The sequence below is a fragment of the Ochotona princeps genome, chromosome 19 (genome assembly GCF_030435755.1).
Source record: "Ochotona princeps isolate mOchPri1 chromosome 19, mOchPri1.hap1, whole genome shotgun sequence".
NCBI classification, from domain to species: Eukaryota; Metazoa; Chordata; class Mammalia; order Lagomorpha; family Ochotonidae; genus Ochotona; species Ochotona princeps.
In genome coordinates, this window is record NC_080850.1 from 23,202,523 (window position 1) to 23,227,792 (window position 25,270).

The 25,270-nt window shown below is 56.8% G+C and overlaps 1 protein-coding gene across 2 annotated transcripts in view; it reads left to right on the top strand.

Moving 5' to 3' along the window:
* The window catches only part of PDGFRB (platelet derived growth factor receptor beta), a 35,875-nt gene that overhangs the window by 750 nt on the left and 9,855 nt on the right, over positions 1–25,270 (top strand). The window contains exons 2-13 of one of the 2 annotated variants that reach the window (XM_004587540.2): positions 15,273–15,318; positions 16,268–16,591; positions 17,351–17,617; positions 18,112–18,239; positions 18,359–18,533; positions 19,000–19,192; positions 19,818–19,933; positions 21,399–21,522; positions 21,938–22,149; positions 23,597–23,691; positions 24,468–24,600; positions 24,951–25,055. In XM_004587540.2, the coding sequence (XP_004587597.2) occupies positions 15,279–15,318; positions 16,268–16,591; positions 17,351–17,617; positions 18,112–18,239; positions 18,359–18,533; positions 19,000–19,192; positions 19,818–19,933; positions 21,399–21,522; positions 21,938–22,149; positions 23,597–23,691; positions 24,468–24,600; positions 24,951–25,055 (1,912 nt within the window). In that variant the 5' untranslated portion in view covers positions 15,273–15,278. Of the gene's footprint in view, positions 1–15,272; positions 15,319–16,267; positions 16,592–17,350; positions 17,631–17,784; positions 17,812–18,111; positions 18,240–18,358; positions 18,534–18,999; positions 19,193–19,817; positions 19,934–21,398; positions 21,523–21,937; positions 22,150–23,596; positions 23,692–24,467; positions 24,601–24,950; positions 25,056–25,270 lie in introns of those variants that run through there. The other variant, XM_036497089.2, reaches the window with a different exon arrangement.

The window sequence follows — 25,270 nt, forward strand, 5'->3', positions numbered from 1 at the left end:
CTGCTCTGGGGTGGGTGGCCTCTCCCCCTCCCCAACCCCGCTACCTCCTGCCTTCACCCAACACCTACCCCTCCCCAGAGTTTCTGGGTGTCCCGTGAGGACCCCCCAAAGTGCAGTATTGTCTTCAGAGCCGGAGAGAGCTGGAAGGGGCAGAGAGAGAGAAGCTGTGGGCTGACATACAGGAAGCATGGAAGGTGGCCCTGGTAGAGCAAAGGGGACCTCAAGTGCTATTGCCCCTGCCCTTAGCTTTGTTTCTAAGAATCCGCTCTGGCCTGGGGCCAGTCTGCCACTAAGCAACCTCAGGATGTAAATGGATTTGCAAATTTTGCAGATTCCTAAGAGGTCCTACCAAACCCCCAGTAGGGCCACAGGGAAATTTTGAGGGTGAGGCCCCCCCCCACTCCCTGGTGCTGGAGGGCATGGGGCCTGGCTCACTGATCTGGGGCACTTCTGCAAAGACCTGCTGTTTCCTTGGGCTGCAGGCGGCTGCTCGGCCCCCTCACAGTGTCCCTCCTTGTCCTCCTTAGCTTAAACCTCAGGTTGATCACACCATCTCCCTGCCCTGAGATGGCTGTCCATGGCTCTCCAAGGCTTGCAGAACCCCAGCTTCCCTGTAGCAGCTAAGGCTGGTGGACTATCGCTTCACCACCCGCCCAGGGTCATGCTTTGTGAGGCTGATCCTGCTGGAATGCTCGCCAGATTCAGGCAGGGACCACTATTCCGCTGCTCACAGCAGGTCCACCACACAACGAGGGAGAGGCAGATCTTGGCAAGGTTGTGGGTGCCCCTGCCCCATGACTCCAGCCAACTGGGGCCTTCTGAGGAGGAATGCACACCCTCCTGCTTGTGGGCATTGGCCCTCCGCATTCCTCTGCCTGGAATGCCCTTCCTCATCACTTTGCTTTCAAGGACCCTCCCTGTTCCAACTCTTCCAGGCAGCCCTCCTGGGTCCTTCCAGCCTTCCCAGTGCTCATGCTAATTGCTGCCTTCCTCTGCTCATCAGAGTCTGGCCAGTCCAGGCTTCCCTGTCTTGTGCTCTGCCCAACCTGGGCCAGCCCTGAGTGGAGGGCAGAAATGAGGTAGAATGCAGGAAGGAGTGCCTCTGTGACCCAGCCCCTTCTTCCCAGCCACCCCAGAGCATGCAATATGTTCTAAAGCCATTCAGTCCTCCTGCATCTCGGACTCCACCCAAGGGACATGTAGCAATGCGGGTCCCACCTTCCCTGAGTGCCTACCCAGGCAGGCACACTCTGCCTCCTCACAGAGAGACTTTGAAATCCCGGTCGTCACCCCATCTTACAGATGAGAGAACTGAGGCTGGAATTATTGCTGAGGCCAGAGTGGGCTTGAATCTAAAGACTTAACCATCACACTGCCAGAGCACTCCTGGTCAGGGAGGAGAGTCCATAGCTGCCTGCCCAGGCAGACGTACCTTGGCTCCGACACCCTCCCCAGCAAGGAGTGCACCACCCTCACCATCCTCCCATGTGACTGTGCCAAGGTCTGCCAGGCTCTGGCTTGGTCTGGAGAGAGCAAGGAGCCCCTCTGGCCTGCACCCTGCTCTCCTGTTTGTAGGTGGTGGTTCCTAGGCTGTCTTTTCTACCCTGGAGGAAGAAGAGCTGGGACCTGTAATTGCTGCCAGATGTGGAATGCACCGGGTACTTAGTCCACAGATGGAGTACTGGCCCTGGCTCCTAGAAATCCATGTGGGTCCAACCTCGGACCCTGTGTCTCCTCCCCAGGCTGCTTCTACAACCGGGAGGGAAGCAGTGGGCACCATGGACAAGCAAAGCCAGGCTTGGGCATCAGCTGACCAGTTCGCAGCCAGCCCCTCCCTCCATTGAGCTCCTGACAGTGTGACTCTGGGCCAGGGCTTTTTCTCTCTGGGCCTCGGTTTCCTCACTGGGAAGACTGTGGGGTCCATGAGATGGTCCAAGGCACTGTGTTTCAGGGGGCAGGCCTGATACCCCTGGCCAGAAAAGGGCTTGTCCTCTGTGTCTTCTGTGCAGGACCAGTTGGCCATGAACCTGGTCTTCCACCCCTACAGAGCATGCCATGGGTGGAATTCAGTTGCTGCAAGCGTTTCCAAGGCCCACAGTCAGGCTCTCTGAGGCTCCAGGAGGGTACCCTGGGTGTTTTGCTGGGGACAGGTTGCTGGATGTGGTGGAGAGGGTCCCTGGAAGCCCCTCAAGTGTACTCCTGCTTCTCGGTGGGTGGTGGGTCCTTGGGATGGGACTTTGCTCACAGCTGTCCCAGACTGGGGAGAGTGCAGGGAAGGGATGCTGGGTACCAGCCCAGAATCTGAGGTTGCTGGGAAGCAGGTTCAGGGAAGACATCTTGCATCAGGAGCCAGCCCTCCATAGGTACCCTGGATCTGTGCTTGAATTGAGTTGTTTTTTTTTTAAAGATTTTATTCATTTTATTACAGCCAGATATACACAGAGGAGGAGAGACAGAGAGGAAGATCTTCCATCCGATGTTTCACTCCCCAAGTGAGCTGCAACGGGCCGATGCGCGCTGATCCAAAGCCGGGAACCAGGAACCTCTTCCGGGTCTCCCACGTGGGTGCAGAGTCCCAATGCATTGGGCCGTCCTCGACTGCTTTCCCAGGCCACAAGCAGGGAGCTGGATGGGAAGTGGAGCTGCCGGGATTAGAACCGGCGCCCATATGGGATCCCAGGGCTTTCAAGGTGAGGACTTTAGCTGCTAGGCCACGCCGCCGGGCCCTTGAATTGAGTTTTATATCCAGTACTCACAGTTTACTGTTCCTCAGTGTGTAGGACGTGCCTGGCATGTGAGCAAAGGTAAAGTCTGACTAAATAGTTGCTGGGTTGATTACATTATTACTACCACCTCAAGGACAAGATGTAGACTCTCCCCATCCTACAGAGGAGGAAGTTTCCAGAGAGGTTAGAGATGTTGCCCAAAATCCCACAGCTGGTAGGTGAAAGAGCCAGGATTGGTACCTGGGTGCTTCTGACTCCAGAGCTCCATCATGGAAGGTTGGTTGGGGCTCAGGTCAGCCCTGGACACCCAGCCTCAGTTCTGTAGTGGTTACTAGTGGTCCGCCACCCCTGCGTGACTGTGGACAAGCCACCCTCTGCCTGGGTCCCACTTTTCCCATCTGTTCAACAGGGTTAACACAGATAACCCTAAAGTCCCTGACATCCTGAACACAATTCTGGGATTCCAAATGCCTCCAGTCTATACCGGCAGCTGCACCAGCCCTGCTATATGCTCAGGGATCATGCATATTTAACATCCCAATGAAAGGGGTTTTTGTACCCTTTCTGGTATTATTGAAAGAGGTCAGGATCGATGACCATTAATGGAAAACTTGAACCTGTCATCACAAGGAGAAACTTTGAGACAATTAGAGCAACCCCCAGCACACTCAGTATCTCTCAGGGATTCGGACGGTGTGTTTCTGGTGAGCCAACTCACCCACTTTCCTAGGCTCCTGAGCAGGGAAGCATGGGGAGGTGGGCCTGCTTGGGCTCCAGACCCATAGGTCCCTTTCAAAGTGGTTACTGAGCCTCATGGACTTTGATTTGGAAGCGGGAAGTGAGGTTAGTGTCATGGAGTGATGGGGTCCAGAGAGGAGGGGAAGACTGGGTGCAGAGCCATGAGTGTGGAATTCACCTGCTTGCTACAGTTGCTGTTGCAAGCCTCAGATTCAGAGCACCCCCCCAGCTGCTTTCCGGGGTACCCCACCCCCAACCTGCCTACTGAGGAGATTGGAAATCAAAGCATGCCGCTCAAGCTGTGTTAATGTCCTCTCTGCCTGGCTTCAGATCTGGTCTATTTGATGTCTTAGAGGGTGCTGGAAATCTTTCGTCTGCCCAAGGTCCCCACTTCCCCACCCAGTGATGGACAGGGCTGTGTCTCAGGAGGATGGGGGTGGAAGTCCCTGAATATCAGAGGTGTAAAAGGCTTTTGGGGTCACATGGTTTAACTTGCTTACTGTGTGGGGGCGCAAGGGAGCCCAGAGTGGAGAAGGGGTGCAGATTATCAGGGGTGTCACTGAGTCTGAACCCGACTTTCCTTTGTGCTGTGATATGCATTGGGTCTTCACGAGCTCTGATGTCCAAGGTTCAGCCTCCATGTCTCTCTGGGCTGAAAACAGGGTACAGGGTTTGGGCTGAAGACAAGGGCACTCTTCTCAGTGATGGGGAACCCTGGGTAGCTTTCTGGACCAGGGCACCTTGGTGCAGTCCACTTCTCCAGTCTAGCTCTGACAGGAAGTGGAGAATGGAGGGACCAGGGAGAATTTCAGACAAAGGAAGTTCGGCTGGCTCTGTCCTTAGCCCCATGGCAACCCTGCCAAGCTTTTTGTGGCTATGGTCCTCCCCACTCCCCCTATAGCTGCCCTGTTAACTTTGGGTCCTGGAAAGTGGAACCCAAGAGCTGAGAGCCCACCTGCTGCTCTGCAGCTGAGACTGCGGCTAAGCCTCAGTGGCTATAGGGGTGAGGACTCAGCTTTACCAACATATCCCAGAAGGCCTGTCCCCTGCCAACTCAGAGAAAGTCTTGAAGGTGAAGGCTGAACTTTGACCCTGTGGACTGTGGGATGGCCCTCTGTGTTTGCATTCTTGTCAGCTTCCAACCTACCTGCTGAATTGATTGTACAGTAGTGAATAGATAAATATATATAGAAATAGATTGGTTGAAGGATGGGTAGATGGCAGAAAGATGGATGAGTGGACAGGTGGGTGGATGCATGGACAGTTGGATGGCTGGATGAATGGATGGATAGAATCCCCCTTGTTTAGTGAGTAGAAATGACTTTCAACCTCATGAAGATCTTTTGCTTGGAAGGATATAAACTGTATTTAATGCTTTGCACTCTTAAAATTCCTGTTTGTTTTATTTCATTTTTTAAACAAGGAGCCTGCATTTTCATTTTGAACTTGCTGCAAGTTAAGTAGTTAGATCCCACTGGATTCAAGACTAGGTTTGCAATGGCTTTATGCCCGAAATTGCTTCCACTGTCCCTGTCTTAATTCACAACCTCCCCTCTGATGCCACTCTATTCATGTCCCTCCCCTGCACAAAGACCCTACTCCTAGTGCCTGTAGTTCTGGCATTGTCACTGCCCAGCCAGCAGGCAGCAGCCAGTCGCCACAACTTGATGCCAGAAAGCCAGCTTCCCAGTGCTTCCAGGGGAGGGCCCTGACCTTCTCCCAGTCCTTCAAACTTTTCCCGAAGCAGCCCACAGGTGTCTGTTTGCCCAAGAGTCTGGGTTCCAGCCTAGCAGATCCGCTCCCTGCCTTGTCTTCCACATGCCTGTCAGTCTTGGAGGCCTGGCTCAAGACCACAGCCCTCAGGAGGTCCTGCCTCCTCTCCCCACTGAACTAGACCTATCCACATAATAGTCACGGTGTACCAAGCACCTAGTTTGTATCCAGGGCTTTTCATCACAATCTCTAACCCCCACAGCAATGCCATATTCTGGACATTGAGACTCCAAGTGTTTCAACTCAGGAAGGACTTTACTACTTGTTACCAAGTAGTAAAACCAGGACCTGCCTCTGGGATTAGGTGGCTTCAGGCTGGAACCACTGCTCCCAGTCTGACTGGGCTCCCACACCACTGCTGTGACCTGGTGCTATCAGGCACACCCTGCAAGTCAGAGTATCATGAGTTTTTTCTGCCTGCACTTGCCCATCCTTATTGCATCTCTGCAGGGCTGGGGGTCTGCCTGCCCATCCAAGTTCCCAATCTTGTGAATCCTGTGTTAGTCTGTGTGTTGTGGGGTGGGGGAATAGCTGAGGTCCCCAGGCCAGAGGGCCAGAAAAGCCAATCCTGCACAGCCATTTGATCTCTTGTGCTGATAAATATCCATTGAACACCTGCCAGATACTCAGTCCCAAATGTTCCAAGTAATTGTTACGTGGCTTTTGCAGTTTGTAGAGAATCATATTAAGGGAGCAAGGCTGAGCTGAAGGAGAGATGGTTAGTCAGTGCACTAGGAGGTGTTGGCTTTGGGTTCTGGTGCTAGGCTGGCCTCAAAGTCCTGAGTGTGCAGTAGTGAAGGCCCCTTGCCGAGCCTCGGCGTGCTGGAATGGCTGCAGCTGCTCCCACTCTCCACAGCAACAGCAGCTGTCCCTTCCCGAGAACGCCTTTTGGACGGGCAGTGATCCTCCTGCACCATCCCGTCTATCCACGTGCCCCTTTGTGGCCAAGGCCGGCCAAGGCATCTCGGCTTACACCCCAGGCTGAACGAATGAGTTATTTCCCCATGAGAGGATGAATAATCATCATCAGACATCCACTGGCTGTGCCGAGGGCTGCGTGCCAGGCCCTGCTCTCAGCATTTTGTTTGCCTTGCCTCCTTGGGTAGCCTCAACAACTCCATGTCAAGGCCCGGCATACAGAGGAGGAGACTGAGGCCCCAGGAGTGAACCACATATGGGGAACCCACAGAGGAGGGGATGGCCGAGGGAGTGGGAGAGTTCTTGGTCCTCCTGGTTTGTCGTGCTGGAGTGCACGGAATGTCAATGTCCCCAAATTGGCACCAATTAATGGCAGGTCTCTCCCTAGCCCGCTCCCCAGCCTGCCTTGTAGACTGGCGGGTGGAGGAAGCTGCATGCTGCTGGGTTGGGTCGTGGGGGCCTCCTTGGCTGGCCTGCTCCCTGTGCACTTGGCACTGAGGACCTTTTTTATTGACAGCCCCTACCCCGGGCCTGTGGCCGGTCCCAGGCTGGCAGCATCCTGGAGAACAGAAGGCTTGCTTGTCTGTGCCTGCCACACCACCCCCCTGCCCCCGCCTCAGCTTGGGACCCCTCTCAGGGACTCCTTTGGCTGCCGGGGCCTGTCGCTCTGTGTTGCCATGGCACCGCCCGAAGGTGAGGTTGTGGGGGCATCCCAAGGATGGTGGACGCCTGTAGTTCTGAAGCTGCCAAGGAAGGCCCGGCAGCTATGAAGAGTAGAAGGGGCTGCTGGGGCTCCAGCAGGGGCAGGCCTGCAGTAAAAGTGCCAGATACCTAGCCCGGCTGCTGGAATGCTCAGCTCAGACTGTCCTTTGAGACAGCCTTAAGGGAGCCCAGAAACCTGCCTGGGCACAATCAGGGTCCCTCTCCTTAGCCTAGTGTGCTGGCACTGAGCCTGTATGTTACATGGCTCAGGCCTCATGACTTCTAAAGCCCAGGTTGGCCACAGGTAGCAGAGGGCATGACACAGGCTGCCTGTGCCCACTGCCCTCCCTGAAGACTGGGCAGGACACTGAACCCCAAGGCACCTCTTATCTCCGAGAGACTGAATTCTGCTTGGACCCCATGAGTGTTGAGCATCATGCAGGAACATTTCTCTTTGGGCAGCGCTGTTTCTGGAGTAGACACCGGTAGTCAAGATTGCAGGCTTTGCTGGTGGTCACTTAGCACAGTGGGCAAGCTGTTGCTTGAGACATACCCATGCCATTGCCAAGTGCCTGGATTCAGGTCCTGGCTCACTCCCGCTTCCGGTTTCCTGCTAATGTGCACCCTGGGAAGAAGCCAGCATTGACTTAAGTACTCAAGTCCCTGCCTCCTACCCTGGAGACCTGGATTGAGTTCCTGACTCCTGGCTTTGGCCTGGTCCAGTCCTAGCTGTTGCAGACATTCAGAGAGTGAACCAGCAGATAGGAGATTTCTCTCTGCCTTTCAAATAAATTATTTTTTTTAAAAAAATAGAGGGTCCTGTGTGCTGGTTCAGTGGCCAAATCCTTCTCTTGCATGCCCGGGATCCCATAAGGATGCCAGTTTGTATCCTGGTTGCTCCACTTCCCATTCAGCTCCCTGCTTGTGGCCTGGGAAAGCAGCAGAGGATGGCCCAAAGCCTTGGGACCCTGCACCCACATGGGAGACCTGGAAGAAGCTCCTGGCTCTTGACTTTGAATCAGCTCAGTTCCGACTGTTGCAGCCACCTGGGGAATGAGCCCTACAACGGAAGATCTTTCTATCTCTCCTTCTCTCTGTATATCTGCCATTCCAATGAAAAGATCTCCCTCTCTCTCTTAAAAAAAAAAACTTATAGGCTCTTGAGTCAAACTGCCCTGGTTTTATACCCTGGTGTCTTTACTTCTTGGCCATAAGATCTTAGGCATATAACCAAACTTCTTGGAGACTCGACGTGCTCCCCTGTGAAATGGGAATAATGAGTGTCCCCTCCCACAGAGCTGATGAGAGAGCGAGCCAAATCAGTGGGGCAATGCATTTAGCAGAGTGTCTGCCTCTGACAAGTAGGGCCTTTGCTTGGCCTTCCATTTAGGGTTCAGAGAGTAACTGATACATGGCTGGGGAGGCTGGTGGATGGAAGCAGGACCAAGAGACAGGACACAGCAAGGCAGGCTGTGCTTGGTGCAAGGAGGAGAATTCTCTATCAGCTGGCATCTGGTGATGCTGAGCTGTGGAGTGAGTTGAGACCTCCATCACCAGAGGTACACTTGCAGAGCAGGTGTAGGAGAAGGCAACAGGGATGTAGTCAAATCGTGGAGCCCCACAACTGTAGGGCTCTTGACAAAAGCTGTGTCTGTCTCCCCATCGGTTTCAGCTTGCCCCAGCTCTGAAGAGCGCTTGGAAGGACAAGAGGAGGTGTTGGGAAGTAGTGTGAGAGAACAAGGCTGTGAACATGGGGTCGGGTTGTTCTGTGTGGGGCTGCACAACAGTGTTCCCACCTAAGGCTGTTGCAGGGACCCTGAGCAGGGATCCTGGAGGGCCAGTCTGCCTGACTGGCAAACTCTGCCTCTGTCCTCAACTGTCCCGTGAGGAAGTGGCCCCCCCACAGGCAGAGACTGCTCCTGGCAGTTTGTTTTTATAGCACTTAAGGCCAAGGGCTAGGTGATGGGGTGGACGGTGATGGAGGTAGCTGTTCTTATTTGCTGGGGGGTCACTCTCAAAGCCATTCAAGTCCCTGTTCCTTTTCAAAGCACTAATGGGGACCCAGTTAGCAGCCCCAGGGACTTCACCAGGTCAGGGATGCAGTGGACCTGGGCAACATTAAACTATATGCCTGGAGTGGGGGCAGGAGGACAGCCATGGACCCGAGCAGGGGAGGCCAGTGAGGCACCTCAGGAGGCAGGAAGTCTTTGCTGGGCAGAGGCTGGGTCTGTCTCCCTCCCTGACCTCCTTCTCAGGCTGCTTCCCAGCCTCGTGGGGACCCAGGCTCCTCCCCTGGGCCCCCAGCGGCCAGCCGTGAGGCACACACTGAGTGCTTTCCCACGCGCTGTTCCAAGGAGCCTGCCGCCCGCTCCCCACCCCCAGGCACACGGCTCTGGGAGAGCCAGGGCCGTTGTGCTGCGGGAAGGGGGCTCCCTGGGGGGGATCTGTCTCTTTATCGGCTTGGCTCCATTCCCGACAGATGTTTCATTTTATTTGGGACTTGCAGAAAATAGGTCAGTTCTTTCCATTGTGTCTCTGGGGAGGCCCCCTGGGGAGGGCGAATGACAAGTCTGGGGCCAGTGGTGTGAGCTTTTGGAAACTGGTCAGGATGTGTAGGCAGGACTGGGGGTGCACAGGCTACTGCCCAAGACCAGGGCTGGTGGGAGGTTCCCTCTGGTAGGACTACGATGGCAGGCCAAAGGGTTGGATTGGAAGGGAGGGAGGGGTTCTGAGGTGCCAGGGAGGGTTTCACGGGCAGGGTTGTAGGTCAGTATGGCCTCCCCATTAACACACACGCTCTCCATCCTGTTGGTCTCGCAGGGACCCAGCTTAGTGGGCCTTTGCCTTGAGCCCCTGGCACACACAAACGTCCCAAACGTGGCAGAAAGAACCAGGCCTGCTTGATGCTGTGTGGCTTGGGCCAACTGTCCATGCCGTGCTCCGGCTCTGAGATTCCTTGTGTAGGAGTGTTGGTGCCAAACCTTCTGCACCAGGGCCAGTGGAGCACTGGATTGAGGGAAGCTGGCCGGAGCCTCTGCACCTCTTCCTGTCGGCTTCTCCCTGCCCCATCACTGCTTTTTGCCTTGGCTCTCAGGGATGGCCCTCCAGGTCACACTCATGACCTGCCCGCCTGGGGCAGGGCCCAGCCTGTGTTGCTGTCACCCCTGGGCTCAGCGGCGGGTGGAGGCCTCGCTCCCTGGCTCCAGATGCCGCCTGCCCCCCCACACCCAGTCTGGAGCTGGCTGCCTGCTCTGAGCTGAGTCATGACATGCTGGCTGTCCCCTCCTCGACGTATCCCCTCCCAACCCCCCACTGGCATTCCAACTCTGCCTGCCAGAGTAGGGGTCCTGACAGCCGCAACATGCCAGCCCTGAATGTGCTCCAGGGACAGCCCTGTCCACTCCCTGGTCTAGATGGGGGAAACTGAGGCCCAGAGAGGGGGCAGGCCTATTCTGCAAGTGGGAGACAAACGGGGCTAGAATACAGGCTCCTTTACTTCCCTCCTATAGGCTAACTGGGGGGCTGTGAGGAGAGGGGGGACGAGAACTGGGTAGGTCAGGAACCTGGAGTCTCTGTCCCACTTCTGCCAGCAGCTCAGCGAGTCTCATCCTCCAAGCTGGACCAGAGCAGAGAGACGGGAAAGGGAGAGGGTGGCCTTGAACCCTTATCTCACATCTGAGCTAGGGGCTGGGAGCTGGGAGCACTAAGTTAGGTGGCCGCCTGGGCAGTGGCATCTGCCTTCCCTGTCCTGTTTCTAGCCTCAGTTTCCCTGTACAGTGGGACCCAAAAAGGGGGCGGATCAGGCAGATGAGCCCTGGGGGTGCTGTGCAGTTCTGGCATTCCAAGACCCTGACTCATGACCCCCAGGCCAGGCCTCTTCCTCCCTCTCCCCACCCTCCCCTTGCTCTCTCCCCTTGTTTATTGCCAGCGCCCCTGAGCCAACAGCGCTGCCTTCCCCCAGCAGGGCTTCCTCCCACCTCATCCCCATGCTATCCCTGTCCAGCCATCCCCTGCCGCACACTGAGGTCCTACTGGTCACTCAGTGCCCACCCCCCAGGCCTCAGGGGCAGCTATCTGTTCTGCTCTTCGGTTGTATTCATGTCTTAAAAAATGGCCTTATCTTCCCTTCTACCTCCTCAGGGCACACTGCCTTCTGCCTCCCTAGTATTTCAAGCAGGGATGTGGGCTCCTAGGATACCATCCTTGCCAGAGCTCAGCATGAAACGGCCCAGCCCTGCTACAACTCAGCTGAATCTCTCCCCTTTTCTGTTTCTATCCATCCCCTCTGTTCTCTCTTGACCCAACCAGATGCTCATCTCCATCAGGAAAGTGGAGATGTAGGAGGTGGCCTATGGTGATGTTTCTCTAGGCTCTGTGTTTCTAGATCAGTCTCTGAAGCACTCTGCCTTACTTTCCCCACCTCTAAAATGGGTATAATCACTGCACCTCCCTCGTGCAGTGGACTGAGCATCTGGCGAGTCAATTCATGCCAGTGCTCTGAATTGTATGATGCATAGCGACTTTCTGGCATGTCTGGGTATGCCTATGGTTGTGTGTTTCGAGGAGTCTGCGGGTCCTGCACACATACACTCTGCATGTCGTATGTGCCGGGCCCACACGTGATCTGTTGCCTGTGACTGTGTCTCTGATGGGCGGGTGAGAGAGCCACAACCCATGTTCTGTGCCTGAGCCTCGGGCACAGGGGGAGCTTTGTGCAGGCGTGTTTTACGTGGGTGTGCACACGTTGAGTGCACATGGCCAGTTGTACATATACATGATTCCAAGGAGCGTGTGAGTGAGTGCGTAGGCAGCCATCCGTGCCGCATGCATGTGTTCACTGCTCACGGGCCTCCCCCTTCCCGGTCTGCCTGTGTCGTGGGAGCCTCAAGACCCCGAGGGAGGGAAGCCGCCGCTGGCGGATGTGGCCAAGATGGATTGGATTTATTTAGATGAAGGCGGTGGGAAAGGAGGCAGGGAGCGTATGTGCTGGGAGGAGGGAGGGCTGGAGCCCTGAGAACAGCTTCTGATATGTCCTTGCTCCCCAGACCTGGGGCTTCCATTCTGCTCAGCTGGCCTTGACTTCTTCCGCCTGCTCCCCTGGGGCTTCCTTGTCATCTGCAGTGATGACCTTTCTCCAGACCTTTGTCCTTCTGTTCTGGCTAGAAATGGAGGAATCGCAAGGCCTTCCCGGCACCCAGCACCCTCCCCATGTGCAAAGAGGGGAGGCCCCTGGCAGTCCCTGGGCAGGACAGGGAAGCAGGGAGGGGGTGCCTCATCCCTGATGGTGACGCCTGTGTTGTCCCAGAGGGCTGCTCCCTATGGCACAGCCCCCTAAAGAAGGGATGTGGTCACAGGCAAGCCCCCCTCCCACCACCCTTGGTAACTGCCTGGGCCTCTGTGAGGTGGGTGGTAGCCACATCAGCCTACAGGAAGCACCAAGGAGTCCATCTGCAGTGGGTGCACAACTGAGGGTACTAGGAAGTCACATATGATGGCCTGGAAGGTCATGTCCGATGCCCTGTGTCCCACTGGTCCTCCAACCTGTTGTCCATGCAGCCCCTCCCCTACCACCTCCTAATAGTTCATGTTACCACTTCATTTGGCTGAAAAGTCACCTGAATGCCTGTTGTCCAACTCCTAATTGTGTGGATGGGGAACCTGGGGCCCAGAGAGGAAAATGACTTGTTCAGGTTCACACAGTAGGACAGGAAAATTCCATGCTTGCAATGAGAAGAGTTTGGGATTTTTCTATGACTCTGTGTTCAGGAATGTGGCTTTCTCCTTCCAACCAGCTCCTACTTCCTCAAGCCACCCTGATGGGAATGACAATGACTGGAAACTTCTCCTTGGCCAGGCATGTAGCCTTGCAGTGAAGATACCAGAGTCCCACAGCATAGGACCTACATTTGATCCAGCTCTGGCTCCTGACTCCAGCTTCCTGCTAATGCAGAGCCTATGAGGCAGCAGGTTCTAGATCGACCTTGGCTTCCTGCTACCTGTGTGGGAGACCCGGACTGGGTTCCCAGCACTTGACCTCAGCCTGCTCAGGGTTGTTGCTGGTATTTGATGAGTGAACTAAGAACATTCTCTCTAATAAATAAAAAGGCAGTGCTGCAGAATCAGGAAAGCTAACTTTTGAAGCCAACAACTTAAAAAATGTTTATTTGTTTTACCGACTTGAGAGGGTGAGAGAGATGTTCTGTTTGCTGGTTCATTCCCCAAGTGTTTGCAACACCCATGGCTGGACCAGGCTGAAGCCAGAAGCCCAGAACAACATTGGGGTTTCCCACATGGGTGGCAGGAGCCCAAGTACTTGCTGCTTCCCAGGCACAATAACAGGAAGCTGGATTGGAAGCAGAGTAGCTGTGACTTGAACCAAGGCTGCAGTGTGAGATGTGGCTGTCCCAAATGGCAGTTTGAGCTGCTGTACTCCAGTGCCCACTCCAGGGATGGCTCTTGGCGATGACTAATCCACAGGTGAGGGGGTGGTGTACTTTTCTACAGTGAGGCTGAGGATCCTTGTGTGGGAAAACGTTTGCTTCCTAGCGAAGCCATTCCAGGGCCTCTGAGGTGTCCACAGACTCCCTCCGCCTCTTTGCCTTGCCTGTCCCTCCCCACTAACCTGCATGTCTGTTTTTGCTGTGCATCTGTCTCTCACTGGGCCTCCACTACTCAGTTAAGAGTCCTTCCCAGCTCAGCAAGGTAGAGACTCCCCTAGTGGCAGGCCCAGCAGGCGAGGTGCTGGAGGAGAGGGAGCCCAAGTGGCATGCAGGAGCAGCTTGGCGGGGAGGGGAGTGGGAGGACCCACATGCCACGAGGGCCCTGCCTACACAGCCAGCCCAGCTTTCCCCAGCCAAGCCAGCCCCTCTGTGGTGACCTCTCATCTCCTGGCCAGGCGGCCAGATTCCTCCTTTATAATAATAAACAGTGCGGCCAGCCAGGGCGGCTGGGAAGGGGTGAGGGGGTGGGAGGCTGGGATCAGCCCCTCCCCCAGCCAGGGCTGCTCATGATTATCTTTGGCTGAGCTCTCTGGCAGCAAGCAGGGAGGAGCCAAAGGGGCACCCACTGAGGGGCAGATGGACCCCTGGGGGCACTGCCGGCCTCCTATTGGAGGAGGCCTGGCATCCATCTGAAGGGGCTAGGGTGTGCTGTGGAGAGGGCGTCCATTGCATGGGTTGAGTAGAGAGAGGATGAGGGGACCCCCAGGTAGGCTGGGTGGAAGGGAATGGGGTGTAAGCAGTAGAGGAGGGCAGATGTGCTAAGACAGGGCCCCTAGCTCTGGATCCTCTGAACCAACCCTGGACTCTGTTTCCCCACCTTCCTGTTGCCCGCATGTGGCTCTGCAGGGTGGGACACTGGCCATCACTCCATGTGGATGGCTAGAGAGCCAGGCCACACAGATGGCCACGGCACAAGATCCAGAGAGCCAGGGCTCCAACCCAGCTCCCCAGGCCTGGACTGGGAGCTCCCAGGGGTGAGCTGGGAGGTAGGGGTGAGCTGGGTGTCACCCGAGGGCAGTGCCAGGCCAGGGGAGGAGGCCAGAGCTGTGCCTCACAGCATCAGGAGGTGCCTTGTGGCTGCATCCCGTGATCGCCACCCACAGTTCTTGCCCTGTGACCCCTGTCCACCTCTGGCCTCCTTCTTGCTGATGCTGCACAGACCCTGGACTTAGCTGGCTCTTGGTGGTTGTGTGGGGTCTGAGGCAGGGACAGAGAGAGGACCTCCTGAGGTCAGCCTGCCTTGGGCCTTGCCTCTGCCTGTGCTTCACACACAGTGTATCTCCTCCCATTTGTCCTCAGTGCCTTAGTTTCCCCATCCGCACACCAGGCCCTTGGCAGCCTAGCTAGGTTCCACAGGCCCCCTCTTTCTTGGGCCTCCCTGTGCTGCTTGCTTGGGGCTGAGTCGGGGCAGGGGGGCTGAGCCCACCCACCACATTCCACAGCCCTGACAACTCCCCGTCCCCATTTCCCTTCCCACAGCAGCCTCCATTTCCTGTTGTGCTGGGGGAGCTGTGGGAGCCGCCTGGGCTTTCTGGCTTACCCTTCCTTCTCCTCTGAGCCTTTCATCATACTTTCCCAAATATTTGTCCTGGCAGATAAGGGCCTGGTATTGGAACTGTCACCCAGAGGACGGGCTGTCAGAGCCATCAGACCCCTGCACACACTCCAGCCCAGCCTGTATAACCCCCTTGTTACTCTACCCCCACCCCATGCACAGGCAGGGAGACCAAAGCCTGAGAGAGGCAGGGGCAGGGTTGGGGAGAGGGCCTGTGGTCAGGGATACCCCTCAGCTTGGGCATGTGGGTGATGTCTGACTTAAGACCGGTGGACACATAGCCTGGGTGGTCCTGGCTGGGGCTTACTGTTCAGTAGCTAGGGGCTAGGATGCGCCCTGAACCCTGTATTTAATCCACAGGACACCATGTGGCTTCCGGCTGTGATGCCAGCTCCGGGGCTCAAAGGTAGGTAGACTGGGGAGCCAGCCACCAAGCAGAGTCTTGAAGAGGGCAAGGCACAGGGTCCCAGAAGTGCTACTGTGTCCCTGAGCCATCTATGGGTTTCCGTGGAAACCCTGGGACTGCCCACTGGCCGGGAGTGGAGAGACCCAGCAGGTGACCCCTGCTTGTCCAGTGTCCTCAGCACGGGCCCTCTGGTTGGCTTTGCAGCTGTGCCCCACCCTCCACTTCTGCTCAGCCTGGGGTCTGGCCTGGTCCCAGCCTCCTGCTCCCTTCTCCCATTGACTCCCCTGATTGGGAGCTCCCAAGTCCCTCCCAGGGTCCCTCCCAGCATCTCTCCCTCCTGCCCACCCATGTCTACCTCACTCTTCAGGGCTTGGGCTGACCAAACGATTGATGCACAGCCTGCCCAGCAGACTGCCCACCTGTCTGGGCTGAGGGACACTTATATAAGCATGGCTTATACAAATCCTTCATCAGAGGAAGTCACAGACAGGAGGAGCAACTGCTGAGCACCCAGAGTCACCAACTCCAGGTGCCACCTGCTCTCATCCTGAGCACCTGGGACCCTCTCTCCCAGCTCCTCCAGGGAGGCCAGCTCCAGGCCTTACAGGAACCTGATCAGCTGCAGGGAGAAGGCGCAGAGAGTGACCTGGGAAGCAATGCAGGAACCAGAGGCCTGGAGATTGTTTCCCGAGGATTTCCTGACACTTTCTCTAGCCTGCTGCCTGCGCTCAGCACTGCTGATGGCCACAGCAGCTGGCGGCCTCTGAGGCAGAGGCCAGGAGGAGCCCCAGGGGTCCTGGCACTGGACATGCAGGCCCCAGACTCGAGAAGAGGGATGGGAGGGATTCCAGTCTGGTGGGAGGCAAGCTCTTCATGACCTCCTTCCCGGGGTCAGCTCAGAAGAGGCATGAGGCCCCAGTGCTGACCTGCAATACCTTCTGTCTCCAAGGCCAGTCGCTGCTGCTGTCCCTGCTATTACTGCTGGGACTTCAGGCCTCCCAGGGCTTGGTCATCATTCCTCCAGGGCCGGAGCTGGTCCTTAACATCTCCAGCACCTTCACGCTGACCTGCTCGGGTTCTGCTCCAGTGGTGTGGGAACGTATGTCCCAGGAGCCCTGGCAGGAAGTGACTGTGAATGAGGACGGCACCTTCTCCAGCATGCTGACCCTGGTCAACGTCACTGGGGTGGACACGGGCGAGTACTTCTGCACTTACAATGGCTCCCAGGGGCTAGACCCCAGCGAGCGGAAGCGGCTCTACGTCTTTGTGCCAGGTAAGGGCCCTGGCCTGTGTATATGCTGCCTCCTTTACTCTCTTGATCCATTGAAGGCCTCAGGGAAAGCCCAGAGGAGGTTGATGTTGTGAAAGGCAGCCATGTTAGAAATGCAGAACTGCTGTGGGATCGAGTCTGACTCCCCCAGGCCTGTGCTCACTCCCAGCCCCAGGGTGGGATACGTGCCCACTCCCTGCCCCATTCCTGAGGGCTGTGCGCTCTCAGCTGGTCCCATTTTGCTCCTCTTGGTCCGCATAGCCCACTTCACTTTTTCCCAAAGCATTAGGTGCTGGCTGCACCTGAACCTGGGTTTTGCTCCTTTTTTGCCCTAGTGCTGTCCTATGGACAGTATTAAAAAGCGGTCTCTGAAAGCACCAGGGGTGTTTGCTGCTGTTAACATAGCACCCCGGATTTATAATGAATAGAAATACATCAGATCTGGAGGGAGAGAAGCCCAAGGTCAAGAGGCTGGCAGCTAGGGAGGATATTCTTGCCATGGCATCCGTGGCAGGCCATAAAAGGGTCTGCAAGAGCAAGATGAAAATGGCACCAGTCCTACTCATGAAGGTGGGACCCGTGTGGCCTCATCACCTCTTAACAATCCCACATCAACATCCAAACTGTAGCATCATCTTTATTCTGTGTTGGGGAACCTGAGGGCCGGCATGGGGGTGAGAGCCAGCTCCAAGCACATAGCGAGTGGGAGGATAGCTAGAAACCCTGTGCCCCTGACCTCCTTCCTGGCTCCCCCGCCGGCAGATCCCACCATGAGCTTCCTCCCCACGGAACCCGAGGAGCTGTTCATTTTCCTCACAGAGGTGACCGAGACCACCATTCCGTGCCGAGTGACGGACCCACGGCTTGTGGTGACGCTGCACGAGAAGAAGGAGGACGTCCCACTGCCCATCCCCTATGACCACCAGCGTGGCTTCTCAGGCACCTTTGAGGACAAGACCTACGTCTGCAAGACCACCGTCGGGGGCAGGGAAGTGGACTCGGATGCCTACTATGTTTACAGCCTGCAGGGTGAGCCCCCTTGGCCGGCCCGAGGTCCAGCAGAGGCAGGTCCAGCCCCCATCCCCTCCAAGTCTACAGAGCATTGGTTGCACCCTACGTAATACAGCCTTGGAAATGCGGTGTCAGGAGAACAGAGGCTCCAAGAGAGATGGTGGAGTTGGCCTGTGGCCCCAGAGCTGGGCTCTATCACATGCCTGGCAAAGGTATAGGCTCTCTGGGGCCAACAGAGTAGGGATCCCAGCTCTGCCATTTCCATCTGAATGACCGTGGTCTCTCAGCCTGATCCTCCTGTGTGAACTGGGAGTAGAGGTTAGCAGGCAAAGGAGGATGCTGTTCAGTTCAATCCCATTGGGTGCTTTTCCATCTAGAGAACACAGATTATCTGTGTTACGCTTACTGCCCTTCCCAGTGTCTGAGCAATCCCTAAATGGATTCACCCAGTAGGGACCAGTTGAATGACCATCTTTCATTCAGTCCTCTCTGGACCCATGTCTCTTCTGCAGTGTCATCCATAAATGTCTCGGTGAATGCGGTGCAGACTGTGGTCCGCCAGGGTGAGAACATCACCATCATGTGCATTGTGACCGGCAACGAGGTGGTTAACTTTGAGTGGCGGTACCCCCGCCAGGAGGTAATGCTGGCCCTGGGCTGGGAGGAGGGTGGGGCCAGGCAGGGATGGGAGCCGCAGCTTGCTGACTTCTCATGAGCCCCCTGTTTTGGTGTGGGGGACTACCTCACCGTTACTTGCAGAGTGGGCGGCTAGTGGAGCCAGTGACTGACTTCCTGTTTGATGTACCCTCCCACATCCGCTCCATTCTGCACATCCCCAATGCTGAGACGGGCGACTCGGGCACCTACGTGTGCAACGTATCAGAGAGCGTGAACGACCACCGGGATGAAAAGGCCATCAATGTCACTGTGGTTGGTAGGTGTCTTGGGCTCTGTCCCCACCCCCCAGTCTGGGCTGGACACAGACCCTGGCACAGACACAGAGAACAGGCAGCCATCCTCCATGCCAGCTGTAGCCTCCATGCCAACTGAATCACCCCAAAAACTGAAGGGCAGTGTTAGACCCAAATCTGCCCCTCATCCCAACCTACTCTTTTTGCCTAACCAGAATTCCATTTCCAATGTGATTTCTAATCCTAGCTGCCAGGCAGCCCCCTCCACCAAAGGAGCTTAGCCGAGACACAGAATCCCAGCTGTAGGCCCAGCCTCAAAGCTGGTCCCACCTCAGCCTGCACCCCAGCTCACTTTGCATGCACAGTTGTAGTCCCACCTCCAGAAGGCTACATTCCTTGGGTGCTCCCCTGATGCTCCATTTCTGGGAAGTGCTGCCCCATGTGTAGCCAGTGGGGCCCAGCCCTGTCCTGACAGCCTGCCCCTTGCAGAGAGTGGCTATGTGCGGCTGCTGGGAGAGCTGGGCGCGCTGCAATTCGCTGACCTGCACCGGAGCCGTACACTGCAGGTGGTATTCGAGGCCTACCCTCCGCCCACTGTCCTGTGGTTCAAGGACAACCGCACCCTGGGCGACTCCAGTGCCGGCGAGATTGCCCTATCCACACGCAATGTGTCGGAGACCCGGTGAGCAGCAGCTTGAAAACGTAGGCCTGACCTTCCCAGAGAGCCTGCTGTAGGTCACATGTCCTGCCAGGCGCTGAGGCTGCAGCAGCCATCAGAGCAGGGTCATCCCTCCTTGGGTGTCCGCATATAAGGGAACAAAGACACTGGCCACATGGTCACTTTGTTCCTAAGTTATCCTTGTTATGAGCAGGACAGGAGCAGATAAGGGGCAGGCAGGCTCTCCCTGCCTCCTGGAAGCACCTGAGCTAGACACTAGCAGATGTTGGTGGGGGATAAAGCATGTCAGGAAGGGGGAGGAATAGGACCTCTCCACCCCTATCAGCCCCCTCCCGGCCCCCCTCCACCCCTCCCAGCCCCTCCCAGCCCCCTCCCAGCCCCCTCCCAGCCCCCCTCCACCCCTCCCAGCCCCTCCCAGCCCCTCCCAGCCCCCTCCCGGCCCCCTCCCGGCCCTTCCCAAGCCCTTCCCAGCCTCCCTCTTGTTCCAGTGGCTGCACTGCTAACATCTGTGTGATCCCCACGGTTGTATTTTCCTGTGTGTACAGGGGAGTTGTGGGGGTCGGGGAGGGGGCTGGGGGAGTTCTTCCTGTCCTGAGGGCTGGCCCTCCTGGCCTGTGCCACACCTCAGGTATGTGTCAGAGCTGACACTGGTGCGGGTGAAGGTGGCAGAGGCCGGCAAATACACCATGCGTGCTTTCCACGAGGACGCCGAGGCCCAGCTCTCCTTCCAACTGCAGGTCAATGGTGAGTGAGGGGTGCCCCTACCCTCTGCCCCTTCCTGCACTTCTCTCCCCCACCCATAGAGGGAGCAGGAGAGGAAGGCTGGAGCTCAGGAGGCTGTGTAAACCAGGCATGTCCTTTCTGTGGCCTCAGTTTCCTCATCTGTGCAAGACAGCCCTAAGCCCACTGAGTATTCCAGAAACCGCAGGCATCTGTGATATTTTTTTTTAAAAAAGATTTATTCAGTTTATTACAAAGTCAGATATACAGAGAGGAGGAGAAACAGAGAGGAAGATCTTCCATCTGATGATTCACTCCCCAAGTGAGCCGCAACGGGCCGGTGCTGCGCCGATCCAAAGCCGGGAACCTGGAACCTCTTCCGGGTCTCCCACGCGGGTGCAGTGTCCCAAAGCATTGGGCCGTCCTCGACTGCTTTCCCAGGCCACAAGCAGGGAGCTGGATGGGAAGTGGAGCTGCCAGGATTAGAACCGGCGCCCATATGGGATCCCGGGGCGTTCAAGGCGAGGACTTTAGCTGCTAGGCCACAGCCGCCGGGCCCGGCATCTGTGTTCTGAAGTTGTCCATTTTGTTCCTCGCCTCACACTCATGCAGTACCATGACTCAGTAGGCATTTCCTGAGCAGCCACACTCTGTTTGCGGTTTCTGAGGCCCTGCTTCTGTGTCCTGCCTCTCCTAGCGGGAGAAGAAAACATTGAAGCAGAAGGGGGGATGGCAGAGAATGCTGTAGGTGATAAAGTAGCAAGCAGCCTGGGAGAAAGAAAAGGCAGAGTAGGAAGGGTTGAGAATATTGGGCATAGGCGGGCCTCAAGGAGGAGGTGACGTTTGCTCAACCGCTGTAAGTCTGTGAGGGGATTGTTTGGCCAAGTGGATATTTGGGGAAAGTGTATCCCAGGCAGGACCGAGGAAGCCAGAGCAAAGGCAAAAAGGCCTGTATGGCCAGGACAGAGGGACATGGAGGGAGATAGGAAGTGGGGTGGGGGGTGAGGAAGTTGTGTGTGTGTATGTGTGTGTGTTGGGGGGAGTGGGGGGCAGGTTCCCATGAGCCTGGCCTGGCTTTACTGTGCCTGAGATGAAGAGCCGACGGATGGGTCTGAGTCGAAAGATGACGGGATAATGACTTCATGTTTTGTCTGTTGGCTCTCCCAGAATAAACTTATTTTGAAAGGCAAAATGGAACCTCTCAATGGCAGATGGAAAATCAGCATCACATGTCATAAATAAAAGGCAACCCCTAAAATAAACTCAGAGAAAAAGCCAGTGCGGTTGTTGCTCTGGGAGCTTGGCTGCCCCTTCTTGTTAAAAGGGGAGATTAGCAGTCTCAGAGAGGCCTCCCTTTTGAAGTGCCCTGTGGGGGTGGGGGGCCCTCCTGGTGCTTCAGGCCAGCTACCTTGCCTAGTCCCCGCTAAGAGCCCTTCCTGCTAACTGAGTGGGCTGACCTCCCGCCACCCTACCTCCTAACTCTGTGCAGTCCCTGTGCGTGTGCTGGAGCTGAGTGAGAGCCATCCCGCCAGTGGGGAGCAGGTAGTCCGCTGTCGCGGCCGAGGCATGCCTCAGCCAAACGTTACCTGGTTCACCTGCAGAGACCTCAAAAGGTGAGCAGACCCTGGCCAGCCTGTGTCCTGCCCTTCCCTCTGCTCCAGGCTACAGCTGATTCCTAAAAGGTCCATTTGCCACCTCCTTGAACACTACATGATTTATTTACCTTTGTGCCTTTTCCTGGCCTTGACCCCTGAGTGCCCCCGAGACCTCCCCGGACCAGGGCTGATTCTCACATGCCGAATGGAGGGTTGAGTTCAGTTCCGACATACCCCTTGTTGTGTGACACCCCCCCTTCCGCCCCCGCCAGGTCAAACCAGAGTGGACTTTGCAATCCTGGGGTTTTCTGTTGTAGAGTGAGATCGCCCCCTGCTGGTCATTTGAGAGAGCCCGGAGCTCAACCCCTAGGTAGGGAGTTGGAGTGGGAAAGCATGGACTGGACACAGCTACCACTCATGACTCAACTTGCAGGTGCCCCTCTGAGCTGCCGCCCACACCGCTGGGAAACCGCTCAGAGGATGAGAGCCAGCTGGAGACCAACGTGACGTACTGGGTGGAAGAGCAGGAGTTTGAGGTGGTGAGCACGCTGCGCCTGCGCCAGGTGGACCAGCCCCTGTCTGTGCGCTGCATGCTGCGCAATCTGAGGGACTACGACAGCAAGGAGGTCACCGTGGTGCCACACTGTGAGTCCCCCAGCCTCAGCGGGGCCGCTGACCAGCCCTCACCCTCCCCAGCCTCCCTGCCGGCCCTGTGACTCTGCCCGTGTATCTGCATGTCTGTGAGCAGCCGCGAGCATTGTGAAGCTGGTTGGCATTCACATGTGCTGTGTGGGATGGACACACACACGTGTGGGCAAGCATGAGTCTATAAACTGTATGTGAAACAGTATGTGTTGCTTATCTGTGCGTTGTGTGCCACAGGTGTAACCTTTCCATGTACAGATCTGTGAACTGCTGCTGCGGGGCACCCATTGCCTAGAGACACATGTATGAAGCTAGCAAGTGGGCATGCATACAGAATGCCTGGCCAGCTGTGCCAACTGCTCTGTGTGTGTGTGTGTGTGTGTGTATCAGTGTGAGCTTGCCTAGTCCCTGGACAGTCTTGTACATGCTCGTGCCTCTGTGTGCACAGCCCTGCTTCCTGGTGCATCTGCCCTGTGATGGATGGATGAATTTCCTACTGTCCATTCTTCCACATATGCTCACGTGTCCCTGAGCAGACAGTGTGGACAACTGGCCTGCAGACCAGCTCTGAGCAGAGGTTAAAGCTGTCGTGTGATGCCTTTGAGGGGGTATCATGTACCCTTCACGGGCAGTGGGAGTGTGTGGAGAAAGGTTCCCCTTGCTTACTCAGAGAGGTGGGGCAAGCTTCCCAGGGCAGATGTGTGGCTGGTGCAGAGTGATATGGGCCTGGTCCCTGAGCAGGAAACCCGGGAGAGGAGACCCCACCCCCACCAGGGGAGGCAGGATAGAGTTCTCTGGGGAGTAGAGGAGGGCAGAGAAAGTCTCCAGCGGTTATGGTGTATGAGAGCACAGTGGGCAGGGCTGGGTGGTGAGGGTCTGGCAGGGGTGGATGCGGAGAGGTGGGAAGGTGTGGAGAGCAAGCATAAAGGAGACTTGAAGCTTGGGGGTCCCAGGGTGGAGCCTGTGTTTCATGAGGGGCCCTGGTGGATGCACTTCACAGTGACGGTCATCACCACCCTATCCCCTGGCTCTGATGGCCATGGGTACAGCCTCCTGCTCACTTAGGCCATTGGCCACTGGGTCAGGCATGGCTGGCCAAGTACACAGGCGTGGTTTCAGAGGGGAGTGAGCAGGGCCTCTCAGCTGCATGGGCGGTCCAGGTCATGGACAGGACCAAGGGGAGGGGTCTGCACGCGGTCTGGAGCTGTTCAGAAAGGCCGGGCTAACCCTGGCAAGGGTTAGCAAGGGCTGAAGGAAGTGGAGGCCGGCAGGGATGTAGGATGGGTACTGGGGGTTCTGGGGGTGTCTGCTGGAGAAGCCAATGGTGTGGCCCCTACCCAAAGGCTGCGAGACGGACATGCTGGGCGGGGCGGGAGTGGGAGATGACCTGCAAGGCCATGTGCCCAGGCTCTGCTTGCTGATGGCCTACTCTGCTCACTGCCTGCAGCTCTGCCCTTCAAAGTGGTGGTGATCTCGGCCATCCTGGCCTTGGTGGTGCTCACGATCGTCTCCCTCATCATCCTCATCATGATCTGGCAGAAGGTGAGCCCCACCCCAGCCAGGCCTGGCATGGGCCTTTCTGGAAGATTGCATGACTGCATGTGGGCTCAGGGTGGAGCTCAGGCAGGGATTTCTGCACAATGTCACTGGGTGTCTGTGCTGTCTCCACCACCAGCAGCCTAGCCCAAGGGGGTCTGGCCCAAGCCAGCAGGCCTTCCTGCCCTGACTACGTCTCCCCAGCACTCTTGCTCAGGCATCATTCCTCTCTTCCCGGGGCATGACCCCTTTGGGGGGACTACGTGGGCTTCAGGGTTCCTCCAGCCACCACGGGGCCTCCTGGAGTCCACTCTGTTCATGCTGCCAGCGGTGTTTCAGTGTTTGAAGATACCTGATTCTGTCATCCTGGTCTAGTTCTGTGATCTCTGCATCCTACTTTTTCAACATCCTGAGCTGCCTGTTTGACTAACCCAGTCTGGGAGGACCTGTCTGCAACCAAGAGAGCCCCCCTCCTTTGTGCCACTTTCTGGGGCTGCCTGCACCTGCCCTCTCTTCTGAGGAGCAGCTGGGGCTCTGAGAGAAGCTGGTTCTGGTAAAGGAACCCTGCTCCCCAGCTGCTCCTTGGCTTGCCAGCTCCCGCAGGCTGCTTTGCCCCACTGGCCTTGGTGCAGCAGACTGCTGCTGTGTGACTTGAGATACAGTGCTGCCCCTTTCTGGACTTCAGGGTCTCCTGTTCTGTGTGTTGTCTTCGGGGCTGGCCTGGTGGGCCTCAAGGTCAGGACCACTGCCTTGACATTCCCTTCCTGGTCTTGGTCCTGCAGAAGCCACGCTATGAGATCCGGTGGAAAGTGATTGAGTCTGTGAGCTCTGATGGCCACGAGTACATCTATGTGGATCCCATGCAGCTGCCCTATGACTCCACGTGGGAGCTGCCGAGGGACCAGCTTGTGCTTGGTCAGTAACCGCCTCTGATGTGAGGGTCACAGATGAGGTCCTGAGACTCTGAGACCCCTTTAAGGCAACAGCACATGCCCAGCTTCATCCAGCTTGGGAGGTTGGGGTGGGGGGCACCCAGAGGAGCAGTATGCCCCCTGAGGTGGGAGAGAAAGGGAACGGAAAGCAGGGAGCACTTAAGTGAGACTCCAGGAAGGACTGGGAGGGGTTGTGGCTTCTGGAAATTCCTCGAAGGAAGTTATTAAGTCCAGAGTGATGGCAGGATTGTCCAGGTTGGCTGGGGAGGATGGGATGGGTGGGCGGTGCAGCTTCCAGATGGGCCAGCAGCTGAGGGGTCATATCTCCCACAGGACGCACCCTCGGCTCTGGGGCCTTCGGGCAGGTCGTGGAAGCCACGGCTCACGGCCTGAGTCATTCGCAGGCCACCATGAAGGTGGCCGTGAAGATGCTGAAATGTGAGTTCTGGAGACCCTCTAGGGACGTTCAGTCCTTCCCAGAATTAACAGTGCAACCATCCTGGCCTCCAGGGCTGCTTACCCTGGCCTACTTGCTCCGCTTCTCCTCCTTCCCCTCCCTAGACTGCAGCTCCTCCCAGGTCTCAGCCACTTGGGTCTCCCAGCATGGGGAGGGTCAGGAGAGGTGCCTGGGGGACAGCCACAGAACCCCAGTG